Source organism: Miniopterus natalensis, chromosome 10, assembly GCF_054644295.1.
Source record: "Miniopterus natalensis isolate mMinNat1 chromosome 10, mMinNat1.hap1, whole genome shotgun sequence".
In the NCBI taxonomy this organism is placed as follows: domain Eukaryota; kingdom Metazoa; phylum Chordata; class Mammalia; order Chiroptera; family Miniopteridae; genus Miniopterus; species Miniopterus natalensis.
The window spans coordinates 61179951-61201991 of NC_142090.1; the positions used below are offsets into that span (position 1 = coordinate 61179951).

A 22041-nucleotide genomic window follows, 5' to 3' on the forward strand; every position below is an offset into this window, starting at 1 on the left:
CGCCCCAGGACACGTTGGTGCCATCAAAATATACCTCCAGTCCGACAACTTCAAACCACTTACCCTGGGAGCACCCCAGCCCGCATTTCTCCCTGGGCCGCAATAGAGGGATTTCAAGGATTGTTCTGCTTTCGCTCTTGGCTTTTCTATAGCCCGCCCTCCTCACAGCCAGCTGGAGGGATCTTTACAAAAGGTGAATCAGATCATTCCCCTTCCCAGTGCCTCCCTCACATTTAGAATAGGGCTAAAGTCTTTCTGTGACCTTTGGAGCCTGACAGTGCCCGAGCCCTGCCTGCGTCACCAATGCTATTTCCTACCAAGCCCTCTGTTACTCACCTCTGTCAACCACACTTGCCTTCGTTGCATTTTCTGAACTCACCCAGCTTGTTCCTGCCTACCTCAGAGTCTTTTCTCCAGCGATTTCCTTGGTCAGGAAAGCCTTTCCCCATTGTCTTCAGATAGTTTACTTCCCTGCTGCCCCAAGGTGACATCCTCAGAAAGTCTTTGCATTAAAAGTGTCATCTTCCCCCATCATTTTCCATCACTTTACTCACCTTTATTTTATATAACATCACAACCTGTTCATGCATATATATATATGTAAAATATAATATATATAGATGAGTTATATATATTACATCTTTTGTCTGTCTTCTTCATTAGCATGTAAGTTCCATGAAGTCAGGGACACTGTCTGGCTTATTTACTATGCTGTTCCCAGAGCCTAGAACAGTAGTGGTCCAAGTAGGGGCTCAACAAACATTTGTCAAATGCATGAAAGTACCAGGCACAAGGGACACAAAGACAAGTAGAAATAGCATCTGCTCTCAAAGATCTTAACATGAGAAAGAAGACACCCAAATTTGTTATTCCTTAGAGTGATAATAATATTTTTACTGTGGAGAGGCAAGTAGCACCGCCTGGGGGTTCAGGGAGTTTTTCTGGAAGACATGGCACTGAACCTTGAAGGATAAATAAAGTTAATCAGTCAAAGAAAAAAAATTAAGGCCTTTGCAGGTCAAGGAAACATCCTAAGCAAGGGCATATGGACGTCTGCACGGAAGCAAAGGGTTCATTGTTCAGAAAGACCCGGTGATGAAACCCCTTAAACTCTGGGTCGGGGAGACAGATTTGAGCCTTGCCTTTTGTCTCCTTGCCAGTTGACCTTGCAATAAAGCTCTTTTATTTTCTCAAAAACAGGTGCCATAGTATATTGTCTTCTATGGACGTTGGGCAGTGAGCCCTTGCTTGGTAACAGGAACAAGGTAATTGGAAATGGTAATACAGTCTGCCCCAGATTTCGGAATTCCGAGTGCAAATGTGTTGGATGGGTCATCTGCAGAAGTATTTCGAGTTGATGTCAGGACAGAGATGAAAGAGAGACTGAGCCAGATACCTATGTCTTCACTGAAAAACGGAGAGTGACTAAGAGTTTTCGAGATCGTAGATAAGAAGGGAGCAAGAGTAACCTCAACGGGGGACACAGACCTTCCCGGATGAGGGGTTGCACATAAGGGTGAGAGAGTCATGATTGATCTAGAAGAGGGTAGTTCTCAGCTCCAGACCCAGGAGAATGTGAGAATTAGAGAAATGGGGCCTTAGAGGAAACGGTATTGCATTTAAGATTTCATTTAAGACAAGACTGAAAGATACAGGACAATATATTTGCCATAGATTGTAGATTGAAAGGGCAAAATTGAAACTAGAACAAAGCAGCCAACTGAAAATATGCTTTGGTGACAGTTAATAACAAACCTGACACTGCACAGAATTGCATCCTTGACAAAGCAGCAGCCCCGAGAAACAATCCCAGAGCACGCAGAAAATGAAAGGCCCTGAATATGATAAAATGTCTAATCTTCGAATAATAGATGTTTCTGAAGAATGCTTATTGTTAATAACAAGCGAGACAATATATGTAAAACTCCGAGTGAATGCTTGAAGAATAGTAGACGTTATTAATATTTTCACAAAGGAATGCTGAACAAATGTGCTTTTACATGCACAAAAGCCTGTACAAGTGCGGTTTTGAACAGAGGCAGGTGAAGTTAAGCTGCTGAGAATGGAGACATCTCTGACAAAACAGGGAGCTAATGAAGACTCTAAACTCCTACCTCAAGTTAATAAATGGATTCAAGTTCCTTCTCCAAGTTTTACTATTACAACCAGTGATAACAATCCACTTTTCCTTATGTTCTCACACATATTGGGGGCCACTCTAACCAAGGAGACTCAATACTTTTCACCCCGTCTCAGTGCCTTTTCTAAGAAAAGCGTACATTTTTAAGGTGGTGTTAAAAAGGAAGCCATGTGTAATTGGCTACACTTTCACACATGCAGTTGAGAATTAGGATTTAAAAAATCGTGAGAGGAGAGTTCTTTTCAATGACCATAACTCGATAATTGTTGGGTGATGAACGCTAAGCAAAAAGAGGTTTTATAGTCTCCAGTATATTATTAAAGCATGCTTTCTTTTTTTAATATGACCAATATGTCAAAACAGGGTAGAAACAATTTTTGTGTGTGTAGAAAAACACATTCATGTGGAGATGAATTGAGTAGGTGTGGTTCCTGCAAAATAAAATTTAAAAATACATAAGCCTAGATAAATCTTAAATAAAATGTCAAATTTCAACAATAAAAAAAGTATACAAACAAGCGAATAAATATAAAGTAGATTGCTTGTAAAGGAACAATCGTGGACTTCCATTTCTTCATAATGTCCAGTATCAGAAAAGAGTAGAACTTACAGAATATTGTGGAGAAAATTACCCAAGAATTCTATACTCTTTAAATATTGTTTTTAATGTAGGATGACAATATAAAAATAGCCTCAGGTGTTTGTGTTCTTAGAAAATTTGCCAAAAGGTGCCCTCACTTAAAAATTTACTACAAACTTTAAGAAGTGTCATATTCAGCCCAGCAGTTGAGCTTCGACCTGGGGATCCAGGAGATCGTGGTTCGATTCCCGGTCAGGGCACAGGCCCGGGTGGCAGGCTCGATCCCCAGTCGGGAACATGCAGGAGGCAGCCGATCAATGACTCTCTCATCACTGATGTTTCAACTCTCTCCCTCTCCCTTCCTCTCTCTGAAATCAATAAAGACATAAAAAAGAAAGAAAAAGAAGTGTCACATTCAAATAGATTGCTTTAAGTGAAATAATAAAACCCAATCTTCTTATATGGCCTAAGGGGTCGAACATCATACGTGTAGCTTCTACTTTATACTCTATCTTCCTTCCCTCATTTTCTTTCTGTTCCTTGAACATGCCATGCTTGTCCCCCCACTTGGACCTTTGCACGTGCTATTCTTTCCACCTAGAATGTTTTTCTTCCAGATATTTCATGGCTACTCCCAGAGGTCAGTTCCTTAGGAGCCAGCCCTAATGATCACTGTCATTACAAACTGTTTAATTTTCTTCACTGTATTTGTCACTATCTGAAATTATCTTCTCACATATGTACTTGTGTGTGTGTTTTCTGTCTTTCAACTAGTATGTAAGTTATATGCTAGCAGGGCTCTTGATCATTTATACGCGGATGTCTCTCTGTACCTAACATGGAATAAAAACAGAATAAATAATTGCAGAATAAGTGCCAGTCTTGAGATGAGAGCACTTCAAAAATAGGTGAAATGTTCCATGTTGGGCCAGTTGGGACCAAAGGTGTAGGTTGCTTAATGGAAAGGTAAAACCCCTAGAGAATCCAGAACATGTGGTAAGATAACTCATTCCTTAAAAGAAACACTTTATATGTAGAACTGCGGAAAAATCAATGCCCAGTGACATTTGTGCTGGGGCATTAGGTCAGATAAGAAGGTACATTCCTGAGTCAAGGGATAATTTAAATCTAGAGCGTGTCCCCCAACAGAGGTGGTGGGCTCTGCAACGTAGCATGTTTAAGGAAGCTATGCACAAAGAAAGGAGAAACAAAAAACATTATAGCTGGAAGACCTAACAAAGAAGTGAAAACCATCAACACTGTCTACACACTCAGGTTTACTGGTGAGCTACAAACAAGGTAAACTGATGGAGGGGAGGTCAAAGAAGTAGAGGATTCAAGAAGATAGCACCCTAATGTTTTAGATCTAGTAAAGGGCTGGAACAAACAGTTCTAACACAAGTCTCAGATAAAATTTAGAGTACTGTGCTACGCGAAATAAACCAGCGGAGAAAGACAAGTATTACATGATCTCACTTACATGTGGAATCTAATGAACAAAATAAACCGATGAACAAAAAAAATCCAGAGACACTGAAGCATGCAACAGACTGATGTATTTCAGAGGGAAGCGGGTGGGGAAGTTTATATGCAATAAACCTACATGCATATACGCATAGCCCATGGACAGACAATAGTGTGGGGAAGGCCCCGGGAGGGGGCGGGAGTGGAGCAGAAGGGGTCATTGGGGGTGAAAAGGGGGGCATCTGTAATACTTTCAACAATAAAGATAAATTTTTTTAAAAGTTAGTAAACAGTGACTAAATACGAAGGGCTGCCCATTCCCCTCCGGTCCCAATTCCTACATGTTTATTTTACTTATTTATTTTTATATTTCAACTACTATTGACATTCGATATTATATTAGTTTCAGGTGTACAGCATCGTAGTTAGACATTCACAGAACTTACAAAGTGATCCCCTGGATAAGTCTATATTTTAGAAGTTTATTATTTAGCTTTTCACTTGCCTTTGATTTTCCTGAAATTTAACACACAGACACAGACACACACACACACACACACACACACACACACGTGCCCGCTCCCACGTGAACTCAAATTTGTGCTTTTATAACACTGCTAGTATTTGGTCCCAATATTTTTATTAAAGAGTCCATTATTTCTCCGCTGATTGGTGCTGCCCCATCTGTCATTACAGATGCTTTTTTGTAACTAGGTTTGTTTCTAGGCTCTCTATTTCATTTCATTGGTCTGGTTGTGCCTCTGTGCATCCATACCACAGTGCTTTAATTATAGTTTGCTTGGATATCTGGTAGGGTAAGTGCCCCTTCTTCACCATCTCTTCTTTCCTTTTCATTCCTTTCACTTTTTTCCAAAGTCGATTCGCTCTTTATTCTATGGAGATTTGGAGAAAATAATGTTTTCTTTGCATTAAATTTGTAGATCAACTCAGGAAGAATTGCCATCCTTGTAATATTGAATCTTCCTATCCATGAACATAGCAAAGCTTGCCATTTACTTAAATTAAGTCTTTTGACTTCGATAAAGTTTTTATTATTTTCTCAGTAATGATCTTATTTATATCCTGAAAAATAAGAAAAACACAAACACCCCAGTGAAATGTGGGCAGAGGCTATGAATGGACAATTTATACCGGTGGAAATCTTGTTGCCTGCAAACATATGAGAAGACTCCCAGCTTTACGGGTAACCAGGGGAATGCAAGCTAAATCAAAATACCCTTTCACACCATCTAATTGACAAACAGTAATCTGCTTGACAGTGTCCAGTGTTGGAAATGTACTGATGTACATATAAATCGATATAAGCACTGATGAGTGTAATTCAATACAGTTGAAAATGTTCATACATTACTACCCAGTAATTCTATTTCTCTCTCAAGAAACTCCTACACAATTTGAAAGGTATTTGTTATTACGAAAAAGCTAAAAAAAACACACACTTAACTATCTTTAGTAGAGGAAGGTTTACACTGTAGCTTAATTATGCAATAGCTCTATTCAGCAACTGAAACAAACAAACAAAAACTCACTCCCCTCTCCAAACATGATGTCCCTGATCAAAAGAGATTGCAAAAGCGAGCTACCACTCACACGGTGTTTAAGAGCACAGAACTATAGTATAGATGTTGCTTATGGATAAATATATGAGAAACAAAAGAACAAAAGTTTACAAGGGAATGACAAAAATCAACTTTAGTAATTATCTCCGGGGAGAAAGGGAGGAAGGAAAGAAGAAATGGGCTGGGTTTTTACTGCAAAATTTAATCTTGGAAAAAAGGAAACTAAGGCAAGCATGGTGACGGTTTTTGTTGTGACAGAGGCCTCCTCTTGCTCCCAGTGTCATGTAGTTTTGGAGGTAACAGAATTTGGGGGGAACGTGGATGGCTCTGAGGGCCAACTCGTCTCCTGGGGGAGTAACAAAGCCCAGCAGAGGGAGCCACGATCCACCAACCTAACCACAGGCACTGGGGGCAGTTTCATTTTCTTTGGAAAGAAATAAGAAAATGTAAGGTCTCACAGCCAGGATCCGTGGTATTATTCTCTACTGGGGGACAATGAAAGGAGACAGTGACACAGTGCGGGGGCGCAGCGCTGTCTGGCTCTGTGTCGCTCAGGAATCCTGGCTTCAGGATTATCTTCGCCCTTGGGCCTGGCCTCACTGGCCAGGTACCTTTCCCATGGCCAGCCCCCACTTTCTGTTCAAATTCTTATCCTATCTCCCCTCTTTGTCCCATTCTTGGTGCACACAAATCCATGTCTCCTCTGCCCACAGATGAAATCTGAAAAGTCCTTGTTTTTTATCAAGCAGTGGAACTTAAAATTTTTATCAGCCTCATTTGCTACCATTCCGGACTACTTCTGGAACCATCTTTCATAAATTAAAAGGTTCATGAAATGCTTTCTCCCATTAAACATTACTTTGCCTCAGAAATAATCTACCCTGCTCCTCTAGAATAAAAATTACTGCAGAAAATTGGTGTGTGTGTGTGTGTGTGTGTGTGTGTGTAATTTATATAATGTAAAAACAAAAAAACCTTTTAGAGAAAGAAACCATGTTTTTGGCTGGAAAGACTCTGTATTGTAAAAATGTCATTTCTTCCGAAGTTGATGTCTACACCAAAATAAGTTCCAGATAAATCCAATTCATATTAAACATTTAAAAAATCTGCATAAAGCTAAATTATAATTAATCTAGATAGTTTTGGAACCTCTGAGAGGAGTGGATTCTAGTATCTAAAAAAAAAAACTTGTTTAAATTTGACTATCTAAATTTAACATCTTAAGAAAGTCCAAATAAACTGGTTTAAAATTTTATAACAATTATGAAAGCATGGGATTGCATTTTAATTTAATGAAGGGCTCATATATATGTAAACAAAACAGAAAGCCTTCAATGTATAAAAGGACAAAAAATTGGATATTTAGCCAAAGAAGAAATACCACTTGTTAATAATTACAGAGAAAGTATTCAAACTCTAATAATGAAATGAATTCAAATTTTTAAAAAAGAGACCCTTTTTTACTTCTAAACAAGCAACATTTAAAAATATATATATAGCAACACGCTGGTGAGTGAAATAGCATTCTTCCATATCGATGAGAGAGATATAAATATAACATTTGGCAGTTATTCATAAAGGCCCTTACAATAGTTCAGATAGTTCAGCTTAATGATTCTATTTTGGGGGGAACTTATACCAAGGAAATAATCTTGAAATTTACACGCAAGTTTATTAATTGTAGCATTAGTCATAAGAGCAAAACTTTAGAAAAAAATCTTTACACCCAACAGTAAGGTAAACTCACACTATGGAATATTACATAGTTATTTTTAAATGACATTTAAAATGATTATATAACAACATGGAAATGCTTATAATAGCAAACAAAAGGCAATGTTGGTCAATAAAAATATTAAAATATGGCTAACAGAATTGTTAACTAGAAAAACAAACATTCAAACACAAAGAGATGTTACTACATACCCACCAGATCGACTAAAATTAAATAGACCAAAAATACCAAATGCTGACAGGGGTAGGGAACAACTAGAACACCAAAGATTGCCTGCCATCACCACCAGCTAGGAGAAGGCATGAGACAGACTGTCCCTTAAAGCCCTCGGAAGGAGCCAACCCTGCCCACACCTTAATTTCCAACTCCTAGTCTCCAGAACTAGGAATAAATTTGTGTTGTTTTGAGCCACCTAGTGTGTGCTGCTTTGTTACCCCAGCTCTAGGACATTCATACATTGTCTTTCTGCAGTAACAAAATCATTTTTTAAAAATTCCCAAGAATTGATGTTTACAGTCTCTAATTTCTTGAATAAACCACAGCATCTAAAACTAGAAAGTGGTCAAATGATCCTACTTTATATATTCCCTGGAAATATAAAGGCACTCAAATACACAATTCAGAAGTATAAAAATAAGGATCTATTCAGAAGGGGAGACTGCGCAGACTGTCTAGTTGTACCAAGAGGTCAAGGATCAGTTGTACATGTCCAAGTACATTTAAAAATAAAGAATGTGGTTTGTTCTGACTTGGCCTGTAAAATTTTCACCCTGACCCTTGGATTCCCTTCCTTCCTGGAAACGCTCCAGCGTGTGAAGTGACCGTGAATGCGGCTTCTGGGAAGACATTCTCATTCATCGCACTGCACTGCAGAGAAAAGAAGGGCTGACCCGAAAGGAGGTCTGCCCAAGGCTTCTCTGGGCAGAATACCGATGAACACAGAGGGCCCCGTGAGTGACAATCTTTGGTTAGGATTCTGCGTCCTGCGAGTTAGCAGGCTGACGGCCTCAGTGTACAGAGCAGTGTGCTCTCCGAAACCTCACTGGGGTGTGATGTTGTACCGGACACTGGGCACGCCTGTGGGAGTGCTTCCTTTCTCAGATATGTTCCATATGATCAGAAGATGCTATAAAGAGGGGCAGAAAGGAGCAAAACATGAAGAAGAGATTTTTTTAAATTAATAAAATGCAGCATGATTTCCATACTACTTGCAAGTTTTCAAATACCAAATAAAAGTCCAGACAAATTTTCTTCTAGAAAAGTAATGAAATGGAAAGAATAGCACCGTGGTAAGAGATTTTGAAGCCAGGCTGTCTGCTTTCCAACCTCTTAGTTCTTAGCTGGTGTGATTATTAGCCTCTCTAAGTATGAATTTCTTCAGCTGTAAAATTAGGGTAAAATTTGCACCTACTGCAGAGGAATACTAGGAAGATTCGGTGAGGCAAGAGATGAAAAGCATTTAGCTCAGAATGTTGCACACAGTAAGTGCTTAATAAATATTTGTTGCCAGCATAGTAATAATAATAATATATTAAGTATCTCCAGATTTATGCTTGAAGTAGCTATATAAATTTCCAATAGAATCGATAATAGAGTAGGCCCACTAGGGATCATTTGGTTCACCCCATTAAATTAGGCAAAGAAGGAAAATTTCAGCTTCTCAAGCTGACCATTCTAGTACTGAACATTTCCTACCAGAAAAATAAAGTTCGCTTCAGTTTCCTGGCCTGCTACATAAGTGGGTTGCATTAAATAATTCCTAAGGAGCTTTCCAAGTACTAAAAATTTGTATATCCAACAGCTGTTGTTAGCCATAAATCGAAGATGCTACAGTCTCTAAATCACCGTCTTTCTTTCAGTGGGTGTTCCCATTATACCGGCTTCCACGGCTTTCATTGAAAAACATGACCTTCAGGCTAGTTTGGAGGTCAAAGTGATTGTGGGTTTTGTTTTTCCCCCAGGCGTGTTCCCAGGGAGCCTCACAGACCTGGGCGGCTTTAGGACTGTCTGTGGGTCCGTCTTCAGTCGGAGGGCTGGGGGGCTGGGCCACACTCACACCACTCAAGTTTTCCCGGACCAAACTTTTCAGGCTTTTCTGCTCTGAAAGAAGAAAAACACGATTTTGTGAAACATGCAGAGAAACTGATGATTCGTAAAGCAACTTGTACGCGCTTCGAAGATGGCGATATAAGCTTTCTTTTCGGTGACATTTGCTACTTTGTTGATAAAAGCTCTTCCTTGCGGGAACCATTTCGTATTTCCCAACCTACCTAAGGGAAAGAACCGAGATCCACGCGCAGCCTGAAGCCCTTCATTCTCCGCTCCCCCCGCAGCCTACCCCGCCCCCGCCCAGCGCCTCGCTGGGCGTCCAGGAGGTGGCGCTGTTGTTTCAAGGGAGCGGCTGCAGCGGGGGCCCAGCGAGAGAACTGGGACAGAGCGGGCAATTGCGCCGCAGTCAGGTTAAAGGGGAAGCAGCGAGTCCTCCGGTATAATGTAAAAATAAGTTTAAACACCGGGCGCTTGGCCCGGCGTGGCTCAGTGGTAGAGCATCCCCCCAGGATCCGAGAGATCGGGGTTCAATTCCCGGGCAGGGCACATGCCCGGGTTGCGGGTTCGATCCCCAGTGGGGGTGCAGGAGGCAGCTGATCAATGACTCTCTCATCATGGATGTTTCTGTCTCTCCCTCTCCCTCCCTCTCTCTGAAATCAATAAAGACATATTTAAAAATAATAATAATAAATATAAATAAACACCTGGTTCCGCGCTCTCCCCCTAGGGGCCAACGTGAACATGAAGACCAACAACCAGGACGAGGAGACGCCGCTGCACACGGCGGCGCACTTCGGCCTGTGGGAGCTGGCGGCCTTCTACGTGGCGCACGGCGCGCTCGTGGACAGCGTGAACGCGCGCATGGAGACGCCGCTGGCCGTGGCCACCTACTGGGCGCTGCGCTTCAAGGAGCAGGAGTACAGCCGCGAGCACCACCTGCTCTGCCGCCTGCTGCTCGACTCCCGCGCCGAGGTCAACGCCAGGGACGACGACTTCAAGTCGCCGCTGCACAAGGCGGCCTGGAACTGCGACCACGTGCTCATGCACATGATGCTGGAAGCGGGCGCCGAGGCCAACCTCATGGACATCAACGGCTGTGCCGCCATCCAGTACGTGCTCAAGGTCACCTCCGTGCGGCCCGCCGCCCAGCCCGAGGTCTGCTACCAGCTCCTGCTCAACCACGGGGCCGCCCGCATCTACCCCCCCCAGTTCCATAAGGTGAGGCGGCGTCCCTCCCAGTGACTCCAGCCCGAGGCTTGGGTCTTCGGGTTAACTGCGTCCCATCCTCTCCCTGACCTTCCCTGCGTCCCTCCCAGTGACTCCGGCCGGAGGCTTGGGTCTTCGGGTTAACCGCGTCCCATCCTCTCCCTGACCTTCCCTGCGTCCCTCCCAGTGACTCCAGCTGGAGGCTTGGGTCTTTGGGTTAACCGCTTCCCATCCTCTCCCTGACCTTCCCTGCGTCCCTCCCAGTGACTCCAGCCCGAGGCTTGGGTCTTCGGGTTAACCGCGTCCCATCCTCTCCCTGACCTTCCCTGCGTCCCTCCCAGTGACTCCAGCTGGAGGCTTGGGTCTTTGGGTTAACCGCTTCCCATCCTCTCCCTGACCTTCCCTGCGTCCCTCCCAGTGACTCCAGCCCGAGGCTTGGGTCTTCGGGTTAACCGCGTCCCATCCTCTCCCTGACCTTCCCTGCGTCCCTCCCAGTGACTCCGGCCGGAGGCTTGGGTCTTCGGGTTAACCGCGTCCCATCCTCTCCCTGACCTTCCCTGCGTCCCTCCAAGTGACTCCAGCCCGAGGCTTGGGTCTTTGGGTTAACCGCTTCCCATCCTCTCCCTGACCTTCCCCGGACGCTTCCCGCTCGAGCTGCCTCGTCCTGGGCCAAGTGTGTTTGCGATCAGGGCCTGATCGCAGGGCGGCAGGTGATCTTCCACGTCCTGGGTGAGCACCAGTGAACCGGCCGTGGCTTCCGGAGGGGCCAAGTTGCGGGAGATCAGGAGGCCGCTTTGGGTCTGCAGAGAGGCGAGTGGTGTCGGGCAGGCAGGCACTTGCCGTCTCTCCAGCAGAATGTCTCAGCTGAAGATGACCGAGCCTGCCTTGAAATCAGGTGACATGACCCGGTCACTCAATTTTCTCTTTAGCGAAAGCTGATGTTTATTGAGTACTGATAATTGTGTTTATTATATATAATGAATTTATTTGTTAAGCACACTGTTATAAGCATTTTGAATTTCTAAATTTAATTCTTATAGCAATCCTATGAGATCAATAATGTTATTATCCTTATTCTATAAAGGAGGGAACTGAGGCACAGAGTAGTTAAGCAAGTTGCTTGATCTCACACCGCGGCAGTGCCAGGATTCAACCTTACATCGCTTGGTGCTAGTGTCTCTTCTTGTAATATCATACTGCATAGCCTTTATTTTTAACAGTATTTATTGATAATCCCTAATGGGTTAGCAGGGACCAGATGCTAACAATGCGGATATGACTAAAACCTGGTACTTACTTTCACGTAGCTTAGAATCTAGTGGGAGACACAAACACATAAAGAGATCATTTTAATATGCCGTAGTAAATGACAGAGGAATTAGGTTGATGGGTTGATGATGATAATTAATTTGGAAACTAAAATGCATTTCACCTTAAAATAAATTCACATGGCCCCATTCCTAGGATCTCACTCATTCTAAAAAATTAATTAACAAGAAGCAGAGGAGTTTCAGGTATAAACCAATTAAATAATGTAGGGCCACAGAAAGCTAGTCAACAGTTTTCCTAAGTTCACAGCCAGTTCTGCCTTCCTTGGTAAAATATCAGAAACTGATCGAAAGTCTAGCACTATGAGGCTTAGTTGGAAGAAAGATTCTACTAAAGAATTTAAGGGGAGTGCACTCAGTCAGGGAAAATTCCAGATGGACAACCAGGGGATGTTCAGATGTAGATATGACGTCAGTGAATTTTGTGATCTCATAAGGGATTTTTTCTTGGTTGCCAGTATTTTAATAGACAATTAAGTCATTTCCTGTTAGCATTATATATAATACTCATAATGTTCTGGAACTTTATAAATTTTTTATAGAGAATTCCAAATGATTATAATGAAGAAAACAAAAATAAATAATAATGTTACAATAATGTTCTTTGTTAAGTTCTAAATAGGCTTTATACAGATTTTATTTTATTTTTATTTATTATTTATTTATTTATTTTTAAATATATCTTTATTGATTTCAGAGAGAAGAAAGGAGAGGGAGAGAGAGAGATAGAAACATCAATGATGAGAGAGTCATTGATCGAGCCTGCAACCCGGGCATGTGCCCTGACCAGGAATCGAACCCCGATCGCCTGGTTCCCAGGTCAGCACTCAACTGCTGAGCCACGCCTGGCAGGGCACAGATTTTATTTTATTTTTATAATAACCTCTGAGATAGGCACTGGCATTATCTTCTTTTAAAAGGTACTAGCATTGAGATATTTTCCGAAAGTCACAGAGAATAAGTGGTTAAGTTCATTCATATATTTATTTTAACAGATATTTACTGAACTATGTGCCAGGCACTGTTCTAGGAGCTAGAGATAGAGCAATGAACAAGGGTAACAACAACAAAAAAAGGCCTTCATAGAATACACTCTTTAGTGGGAGATAGGAAAAAACAACAACAAATAAATATACTCTGATCTGTTCGGTGCTGTGGAGAAAAGTAAAGCAATATAAAATAAGAGAATGCCTTTTTTGGGGAGCGAGGTGGGGTGTTTGTATATGTGCTGTTTACAAAGGTAATTAGAGAAAATAAGGATGTGGAGGAACAAGTCATGTGAATACCTCGCCTGGAGGAATAGCATCCCAGGTATAAGCAAAAGCAGGTGCAAAGATCCTGAGGCAGCCGCCAGCTAAGCATGCTTGAGGAGGAGCGGGAAGCCGGAGTGGCTGGAGTGGCGTGAGTAAGGAGGAAGAGAAGTGGAGAGGCGTATACGGGGGTGGTTTACAGACCGCATATGTGGCCTTGTAGGCCATGGGTATGTCCTTGGTTGTTTACTCTGAATGAGAGAGGAAGTCACTGAAAGATTTTGAGTTTATAGTCTGATTTATATTCCATAAGGATCCTCTTGACAGCCTGTTGGAGAATAACTCTAGGGGGGCAAAGCTATTGCAATAATCTAGGAAAGAGATAAGGGTGGTTTAGACTCTAGGGCACGTGGTAAGAAGTGGTCAGATCCGGGGCATGTTTTGAAGAGGGAGTCCGTGAGCTTTGCTGATTAATTATTTGTGGGCTGTCAGAAAAAGAGGAGTCAAGGACAGCTTCAAGGATGTTTGCCCAAGGAAGAGAAGAAACCAAGGAGCCATTTCCTGAGATAGAAACAGGGCAGGTGGAGCTGATGTTGAAGGGAGCAGCAAATGATGGCTGTGCCTATTGTTGCTACATGTCTGCTGAGTGCTGGAAACAGTGCTCCTGGGTTTGGCTGACCCACAGGGACCTGCCCAGCTGGGAGAGACAATGCGTGAGACGGTCTAGAGACTAAATGTTGAGCTTTATCCCGAAACTCACTGCTGGTTGACTGCGGATGGAACAAGTCTCTGCGAAAGTAACTGAAAGACCCTCTCCTCGTTCCCCTTGAAGAGCCAGATTAGGGAGAGTTTCTCTTCTCCGGGAAGAAGTCTGGCAGATGTGAGGAAGGCCCCCAGGTCCTCGTCACAGCAGCAGCTCTGAGAGGGGACAAGAGGAGTGTTAGGAGCGGCGGCTTAGCAACCACAAGTGTGAGTCCTGGCTTGGCCTTGACTTGCTGTATGATTTTTGAAGGAGTTTCTCAATCTATTTGATCCCAATGTTCTCATCTGAAGAAATGAAGGTAAAAATATCCACTTTTCAGTGTATGCTAAAGAGGTTTCTGATAGAGTTGGCCACTGGTGGATGACTGGTATTATAAAACATTTTGCAGCTACCCAGCAGCGGAAGAGAACTGGCCGCCTTCCAAAGGAAGACTGAAGAAACACTATTCAGTTTACTATGCAGATGCTTCACAATGATTTAGAACAACTGCTCCGCAGCCCGACTTTCCACAGAGAAAGTCATCTTTAGGACAAGGAAATGACTGACTCATTTATCCAGAAGATATAGTGATTTGTTCTCTCGTGGATGGGGAATTCGGTTTCCTTATTTACAAGGAACAAGGTCAGAGCTGAAGATGTTGTCTTCCAAATACAAAACACTTTGTAGAGGGTGCATTTCACTGAAAGCCAATGTATAAATAACATAAGGGGGGGAAAAGAATAATATGGTCTGCAATTGCTTTTCAGGGTACAAAAGGACATTGGATTTTTTTTCTCTCTCAGCATAATTCAGAAAGCAGTGGCACCCCAGGGAGCCAAGATTGGGTTTTCTCCTAGGGCAAGAAAGGCATTTTTCTAGGGGAGGGAAAGGCATGTGAGGGCTTGGGGGAGGTGAGGATGATTTCTGCCATTGAACAATGCTGTGTATGAAGCCCGAGATACACACAAACATATTAATATCAAAGGGCAGAAGCAGCTTTAGAATTTTTCTGCTGAAGTGGCTTCAGAGGGGCCACTTGCGGTGGAGGGGTGGCAAGGAGATTTATCTTGAATCTGTTCTGTAACCTGTGCGTTTAGGCGTCAGATGATGACGTAATGTATCTAAAATCCTCTCCAGTTGCCACCGCTGTAGAAAGAGCTTTTTTGATAAGTTGTTCTTCCAAGAAGGAAGAGTAGAGACACCAGAGACACACAGAAGGTGAAGTTCGTTGGGCATCTTCTGTTTCCCAGATTGGAAAGAGTCAGCAGAAGCTTCTCCCTTCTAACCCCGTACCAGTCCTTTCTCAGGTGATGGCCAGGGTTCCCAGCAGTCAGCATCTAGTGAGGATTTAGAGTTTGCTGCCTCTCAGGGCTCTTTTTTGTTGTTATTGCTTTGTGAAATAATTACCGAGGCCTGAAGAAGGTGTGTCCAGCTGTCTTAGTTCTGGAAGAAGCCTAACGTGCCGGTGAAGGTAGCTGAAAGGTGTGAGGCCAAAGGAGCCTTTCTTGCTGTAAGACCTGTCAGCAGAAAACTTAGTCCTCAGCGTTAGCAAAACCTAATGACAGCAGTGGGAGCTTTGGACTCTGTGTATCTAAAGACTGCAGGTTAAGAACTACTTGATTTTTTTTTTTTTTTACCTTAATGAAAAGCGAGAAGTGATATATGGGAGTAGGCCAGGTGCAAATTGAAGCACCAAATGTGTGAAGTTAGGCTCCTAACCTGTGAATGAAGTACGTTCCTGTATCCATAACTTAGTCGGGACACGTTCTGAATAGCTGCTGGGAACAGGTTGCCAGATAAAATACAGGGTGCTAAGTTAAATCTGAGTTTCAGATAAATTATAAGTAATTTTTAATATAAATATGTACCATGTGATATTTGGGACATACTTATAATAAAAAATTATTTGTTGTCTATCTGAAATTCAGATTTAATGGACAACCTTTACTATTATTATTTGCTAAATCTGGAAACCCAAGTTGAGAAGTAGGTACTATGATGTAAGAGGAGAGTAACTTTTATCCATGTCTCTTCTGTGTCCTCAGTGTTGGCAAGAAGGGAGAAGTGAGGAATACCTAGGGTCAGAGTACCTGTGTTGGGCATGTGGACACTGGGTCTTTAAATATATCCAGTGCGGCTTCCATGAAGAATGAGAGTGGCCTGGAAATTTATGCAGAGCATAGAGGTCAGTTTTCTGAGTAGACAACTAAACCTAAACCATGTGCTTTCTGACTTCTTCATGCTGTTTTGTTTTTATAAGTCCAGTATAAGTATATTCTTGATTCAGGCCTTGGATTAATTTCAACTATCATCCTTGTACTGATAACTTTTAAATTTAAATATTTATTTTGGGTTAATCAAGTGATTACCAACATGCTTCTCATTGTGACTTATCTTTCCAGAAAGGAGGTATCTAGAGGTCGTTAGAGAAGAAAGTGTATGGAGGGCTGGAGGGATGCTATTTTCATGTGATTAGCAACATCTTTGTATTTGTAAGGGAATGCTTTTGAAATTTCAACAAGATTTAACCTAAAATAATTATGGAAGAGAGTGTTTCTTGTTTTAAAATGCCTCTGTAATGGGATTTGTGTCCTAAAACCATTTATTTCACCAGTCATCACCTAAGGATTAAAATAAGATCATGAGAATATATTTGAAAGAGCAATGAATTCAGATAAAGAAAACCCAAGACCATGCTTCCTCTTACTGTGGACCTCTTTGGGTTTCAATTTCCATATTTCCAAATTAGGGGGATTAGATAATCTCTAGGGCCCCTTGCAACCTTAACACTCTATGATACTATTATGGTAGTTTATAACTAGTGTTTAAAGCAATTAGTCAGCTTCATGTTTTCTCTGTCTCTTTTGCATAGAGCTATATATATGCCATCCTCACCTCAGCTACAGAAAAAAGATCATCCCCATTTGTCTCAATTTTCTAAGACCAAGGTCCTGGAAAATTACCTGCCTACCTTGACAGCCACGTACTCAGATAGCAATCCTTCGAGTTACACCTTCTGTAGACTCAAAAATGCTGACTCTTTAGAAGTCCCACAGCAGTGGATCTCTGGCTCCAGCCCACCTGCTTACCCCCATATGGTTTGATGATATAAGATTACTCTTCATTTGTCAGCAGCTTAGCTTTGTGCATTGTGCCCAGAATATGTATGTGAATGGATCTGCTCATTAAACAAATATTTATGTTGTGCTTATTTGGACACAGCCACTGGACAGGATGAATCTGGTGCCTTCACTGGTTTGGGGCTTCAATATATACATTTAATCTACAAGGATTTATGACTGTGCTTCTTAAAGACAGGGACAACTGAAAGCAGTCATGTGCTGGCATTGGTTCACAGTAGCTCACGAGAGCTAATTGTTATATTTTCTGAGCTTATTGTTAGACACAACCATTGTGCAAAATTAAATCAGACAAACCAACAAATAAAGTATACTAAAAACAAAGGTAATAAATATTCAAAACCCTTTACCTCCTAATTATTTTACTCTACATATCTATGCTGTTTATGTTATTTAAACATATTGTGTCTGTATGGTGGAAACACTATATAATGATGTTACTGCATGTTTCTTCCCAACCATACACTCAGTGACCTGTTGGTAGCTGCACATTCCTCATACCTTGGTCCTCTATCTTTACCATTTATACCCACTTAGAGTACTATTGAGCCTCATAGCTTTAGCCAGCACATTCTTTGATGGTGCACAAATCTCCGTTTTCACCTTGGCCTGCCATTGGAGCATATATCCTGCAATTTTTGACTGCCACTAAGATACTGCATTTGAAATATCCTGCTCATTAATCTGCCCATCTCCAAATTAGTCTGCCCTTCCAATGTACTCATTTCAATCAGTGGCACTCCTGTTTGTCCTTGATCTCAAGCTATAAAGTTGCATTATTTATTCCCCATATCTGATTAGTCATTAAACCCCACTATTCTTTCTCAAGCTTCACTTACCCTTGGTTCTCATGATTGACAGTGAGGCCAGCTGAGAAGCCACTGGGTGCATCCCGTTCAGCCTCTTCACTGCTCTCTGCACTGAAAGTCTTGTTTTCTCCTCTGTGCTTTTGCACATGGTGCTCAAGAGACACTTGATGATCTTTATGGTAGTCCCTTATTATTTACTGGCCTAAATTGCTCTCCAACTTCAAATATCTATGTATTTTCTCTTCATCTAGGTTGTAAACTCCTTGAGGACAAAAAGCAGGTCATAAACTTTTCAGAATTAGTGTCATAGTGCTAAATACAGTGCCCAAGAAGGCTTCCTAATGCAATTAATTGATTCACTATAACCCTTTTTTGTTAAGAATATGTAATAGTCTCCTATTGCCTGTTAAGACAATCCCTAGCTCTTCAGACTAGCATTCCAGGTGTACTGGCAGCTGGCTCCACCTTACCTGCTCTTATCTTTAGCGCTCTGACATTGGCCCTCCATTCGGGTTGACCTCCAATCAGGTGACTCGGACACACACACGCGCACACACACTTAAATCAGTATTAAAATGATAATCTTTCTGTCTCAGTTTTGCCCAGGGACCCAGGACATTAGGTACCCACCACCACTTTGAAAAATGCAATGCTGGACCACATATGAAGGAATGGTAAATGAGACAGAGAAAGCCAGTTTTGTGACCTTCTGCCCAGTGACAATAGGTTGAGGTTGAGAAGGACCAGGGAATTAGGAAGAACATTTCTTTGAAGAAAGTAAGTGCAGATGCATGCCTTCCTTCTAATGGTAGGGTTTTGGGGCTTCCTTCTCATCTTATGTCCAGTGAGAGAGGTTTTCAGGGAACTCCGCAGATAGTTCGGTATGTTCTCTGAAGTTTCAAGGGGGAAATGGAGTTGATGTGCAACTCATGATGAGAAAATGTAAAGGAGCAAGTCTGTGGCAGAAGCTGCCTGTCTGGTGGCAAAGGAAGAAAAGGTGACGAAATTGGGAGTCATGAGTGCTTTTGTTGATGATGATGGGACAGAGGTACAGGTTCCCTGTGGACCAGTTGTGGGTCACCTTGAAAAGCCAGCTGGGTCACTTTGAAATGAAAATAGACCACACCCCAAAGGACTTCTAGAGACAGGGCCATCTCGGCAGAAAGAAGCAGGAGGTCTGGTGGACGCAGAGCTGTTGGGAGGTGTGAGGGCGAAGGGCAGGGCATGCATTTCATCAAGCTCCTGTCTTGTTAGAACTTCTTTTTCACTTACTCCTGAATGGTGAAGGAAATTTGTCTGATTTTATTAATCCTCCCACCCGCCATGGGGGCTGGCAGTGTGTGTGAGCACTCAAAGGCATGAGACTTCTCAAAAGCATTTCAGGCCCCAGCTGGTGTGGCTTGTCTTGTGCACCGGAAGGTTGCTGGTTTGATTCACGGTCAGGGCATATGCCCAGGTTTCGGGCTTCTCTCACATCAATGTATCTCTCCCTTTCCCTTACACTCTCTGGGAAATCAATACAAACTTTTTTTTTTTTTTAAATAAAGCATTTCAGGGCTCGAGGGACCCCAATAGATCAATAAATTTATGATGGCTCTGTAAGTGGAATGAATGAATCATATATGAGCATTAAATAAATGAACCTCTGTGCCTCCTCTGCAGGTAATACAGGCTTGCCATTCTTGTCCCAAAGCAATCGAAGTTGTAGTCAATGCCTATGAACACATCAGGTGGAACGTAAAGTGGAAACGGGCTATCCCTGATGATGACTTGGAGGTAAAGAATCAATTCACTTCCTCTGGTTTTCAGTATAAAGTACTTCCAGACTACAATGGAAGTGCAGAAAACTCTAATTTAAAAAAAAAAAGGTTTTGAGGATGCTTTTAAGACTTCCTCAAATGTGAGACAAAATGTTATAAAATGTATGCGTGGAAGTGTATATGCATCAAGTACATAGCACTTGGGAGTGTCTTGGGAGATTTGTCCATTTAAGGGCAAGTTGAACAATTATATAAAGGTGGCAGCTTTACTTTCTTCCCATCAATTTTGGTGAATTAAACAATAATAATACTAGGGATTGCTCATAGAGTATTTTTACCGGAAGACTAAAGTGTTTCATGTAGATAATTTTATTCACTTTAAAATATCCTGAAGCTGCTAGTAGGCAGAAAACTGAGTATAGTTGACCCTTGAACAACATGGGTTTGAACTATATGGGTACATTTATACACGATTTTTTTTCATCTTATAAATAGACCATGTAAACTTATGGTATTGATAAGTGTATTTTCTCTTCTTTATGGTTTCTTTAATAACATTGCCTTTTCTCTAGATGACTTTATTGTAAGAATTCAGTATGCAATACATATAACATACCAAATATGTGTTAATCGACTGTTATCAGTAAAGCTTCAGGTCATTAGTAGACTATAAGTAGTTAAGTTTGGGGGGAAACAAAAGTGATATGTGAACTTGAGACTGCACAGGGGGTCAGCACCTCTAACCCCCTGTTGTTCAAGGGTGAACTGTATTAAAATTCGGTGATGGATCATACAAAAAAGTAATTAGCAAAGCTGAGTCCTCACTCTACCTATGGACTTCGCTGCCGTTGTAAGCCAGTTCTTCCCTCGAGCCTTCTGTTCTGGCTTTTAGCAGTCACAGGCTATCTATACCTGTGGCGAGGTATCAGGTACAGAGTGCAAAGCATACTAGGATTGGAGGCCAATGGCTTAGGTGCAGTCTTCTTCTGCTACTTATTAGCTATGTTACCTCTTAAAGGTTATTTAATCTGACTCAGCCTCATTCATTGATAAAATATCTAAATGTATGGGTCACACAAGACAAGTAAAGAGTTGACAATAGTATTTAGATTAATTTAAAATTGCTATTTTGGTTTACGCTGGTCCAGGCAGTTCACATGAGTGTATTTTATTCCATTCCCTGGGTTCTGAACTGTAGTGTAGAATATTACACCCCCTCCTCTCTCTTATCTCCTTATATACCAACCCCTCAGTTCCCCATCTCAATTTCAAGTTTAATTTTGTCTTACTATCTGAGACCCTAGAAAGCTGCCATTATGTATAAAGTCAGGCCTAAATTCATCATTGCTGATTTCTATGGATGTCAACTGTGGGGCTTTTCTGACTGTAGCCTGTATTTCCTTCCTTTGCAGAGATACTGGGATTTTTACCACTCTCTCTTCACCGTGTGCAGTAACTCTCCAAGGACTCTCATGCATTTATCGAGATGCGCCATTCGAAGAGTGTTACACAACAGATGTCACAGAGTAATTCCTCTGCTTTCCCTCCCATTGTCATTGAAAAAGTACTTGCTTTTAGAGCCAGAGGGAATCATTTATTAAGTCTTATGAGACAGAGATTCCCAATCCCAGATATTTAAGTGGACTCACCGGGTAGAACACAGTTTACATAAAAATAAAATGGTACTTGGGTTGATTATAACACTTCAGGGATTTCAGAACACTTTACGAACAGGATGTCATATCATTAATCCTAGGGTTTCGTGGTGAGGGGAAGTATACCAGAAGCAAAGCTGAGGCATTCTCAAAGACAAGAATGTATCCAGAACATACAGACATAAAAATAGTAACTAACATGTAGAGGTACTCTCACTAGGTGCCTGATATATTTTTATAAAAATTTTCCTATATTATCTCATTTGAAACGGGACCCAGAGGTTTTTTTTTTACAACCAATCTCCCTTATCAGTGATAAGTTTACATTACCATTCATTGGGCAGAATAGCAGGCTTTGCGATCGGCCTCTTAATCTTGGTGGCTTCCCCCATTCCCACTTAGCAGAAAGGACTGTTCCTAGTTATGCAAACTCCTATCCCCACACCGAGCTCCTCAACTGATTCTTAGTGATGAAAACAGGTGAGCCTAGTCAAACAGGGAGATCTTTGAGTCAACTTAGAAATGAAAAACAAAGACCAGTCCACTTAATAGTCAGAAATGGACATTTCAACACACTCTCATTGAGCCAGAGACCGGAGATGC

The 22041-nt window shown here is 41.8% G+C and overlaps 1 protein-coding gene across 1 annotated transcript in view; it reads left to right on the top strand.

Annotated features, from left to right (window-relative positions):
- Nucleotides 1-21582, top strand: part of ASB4 (ankyrin repeat and SOCS box containing 4) — a 52201-nt gene extending 30619 nt beyond the window's left edge. Inside the window, exons 3-5 of the mRNA XM_016218792.2 lie at nucleotides 10276-10766; nucleotides 19686-19799; nucleotides 21196-21582. Coding sequence (XP_016074278.1) covers nucleotides 10276-10766; nucleotides 19686-19799; nucleotides 21196-21384 — 794 coding nt within the window. The 3' untranslated portion in view covers nucleotides 21385-21582. The remainder of the gene's footprint in view (nucleotides 1-10275; nucleotides 10767-19685; nucleotides 19800-21195) is intronic.
- Nucleotides 21583-22041: the final 459 nt, after the last annotated feature.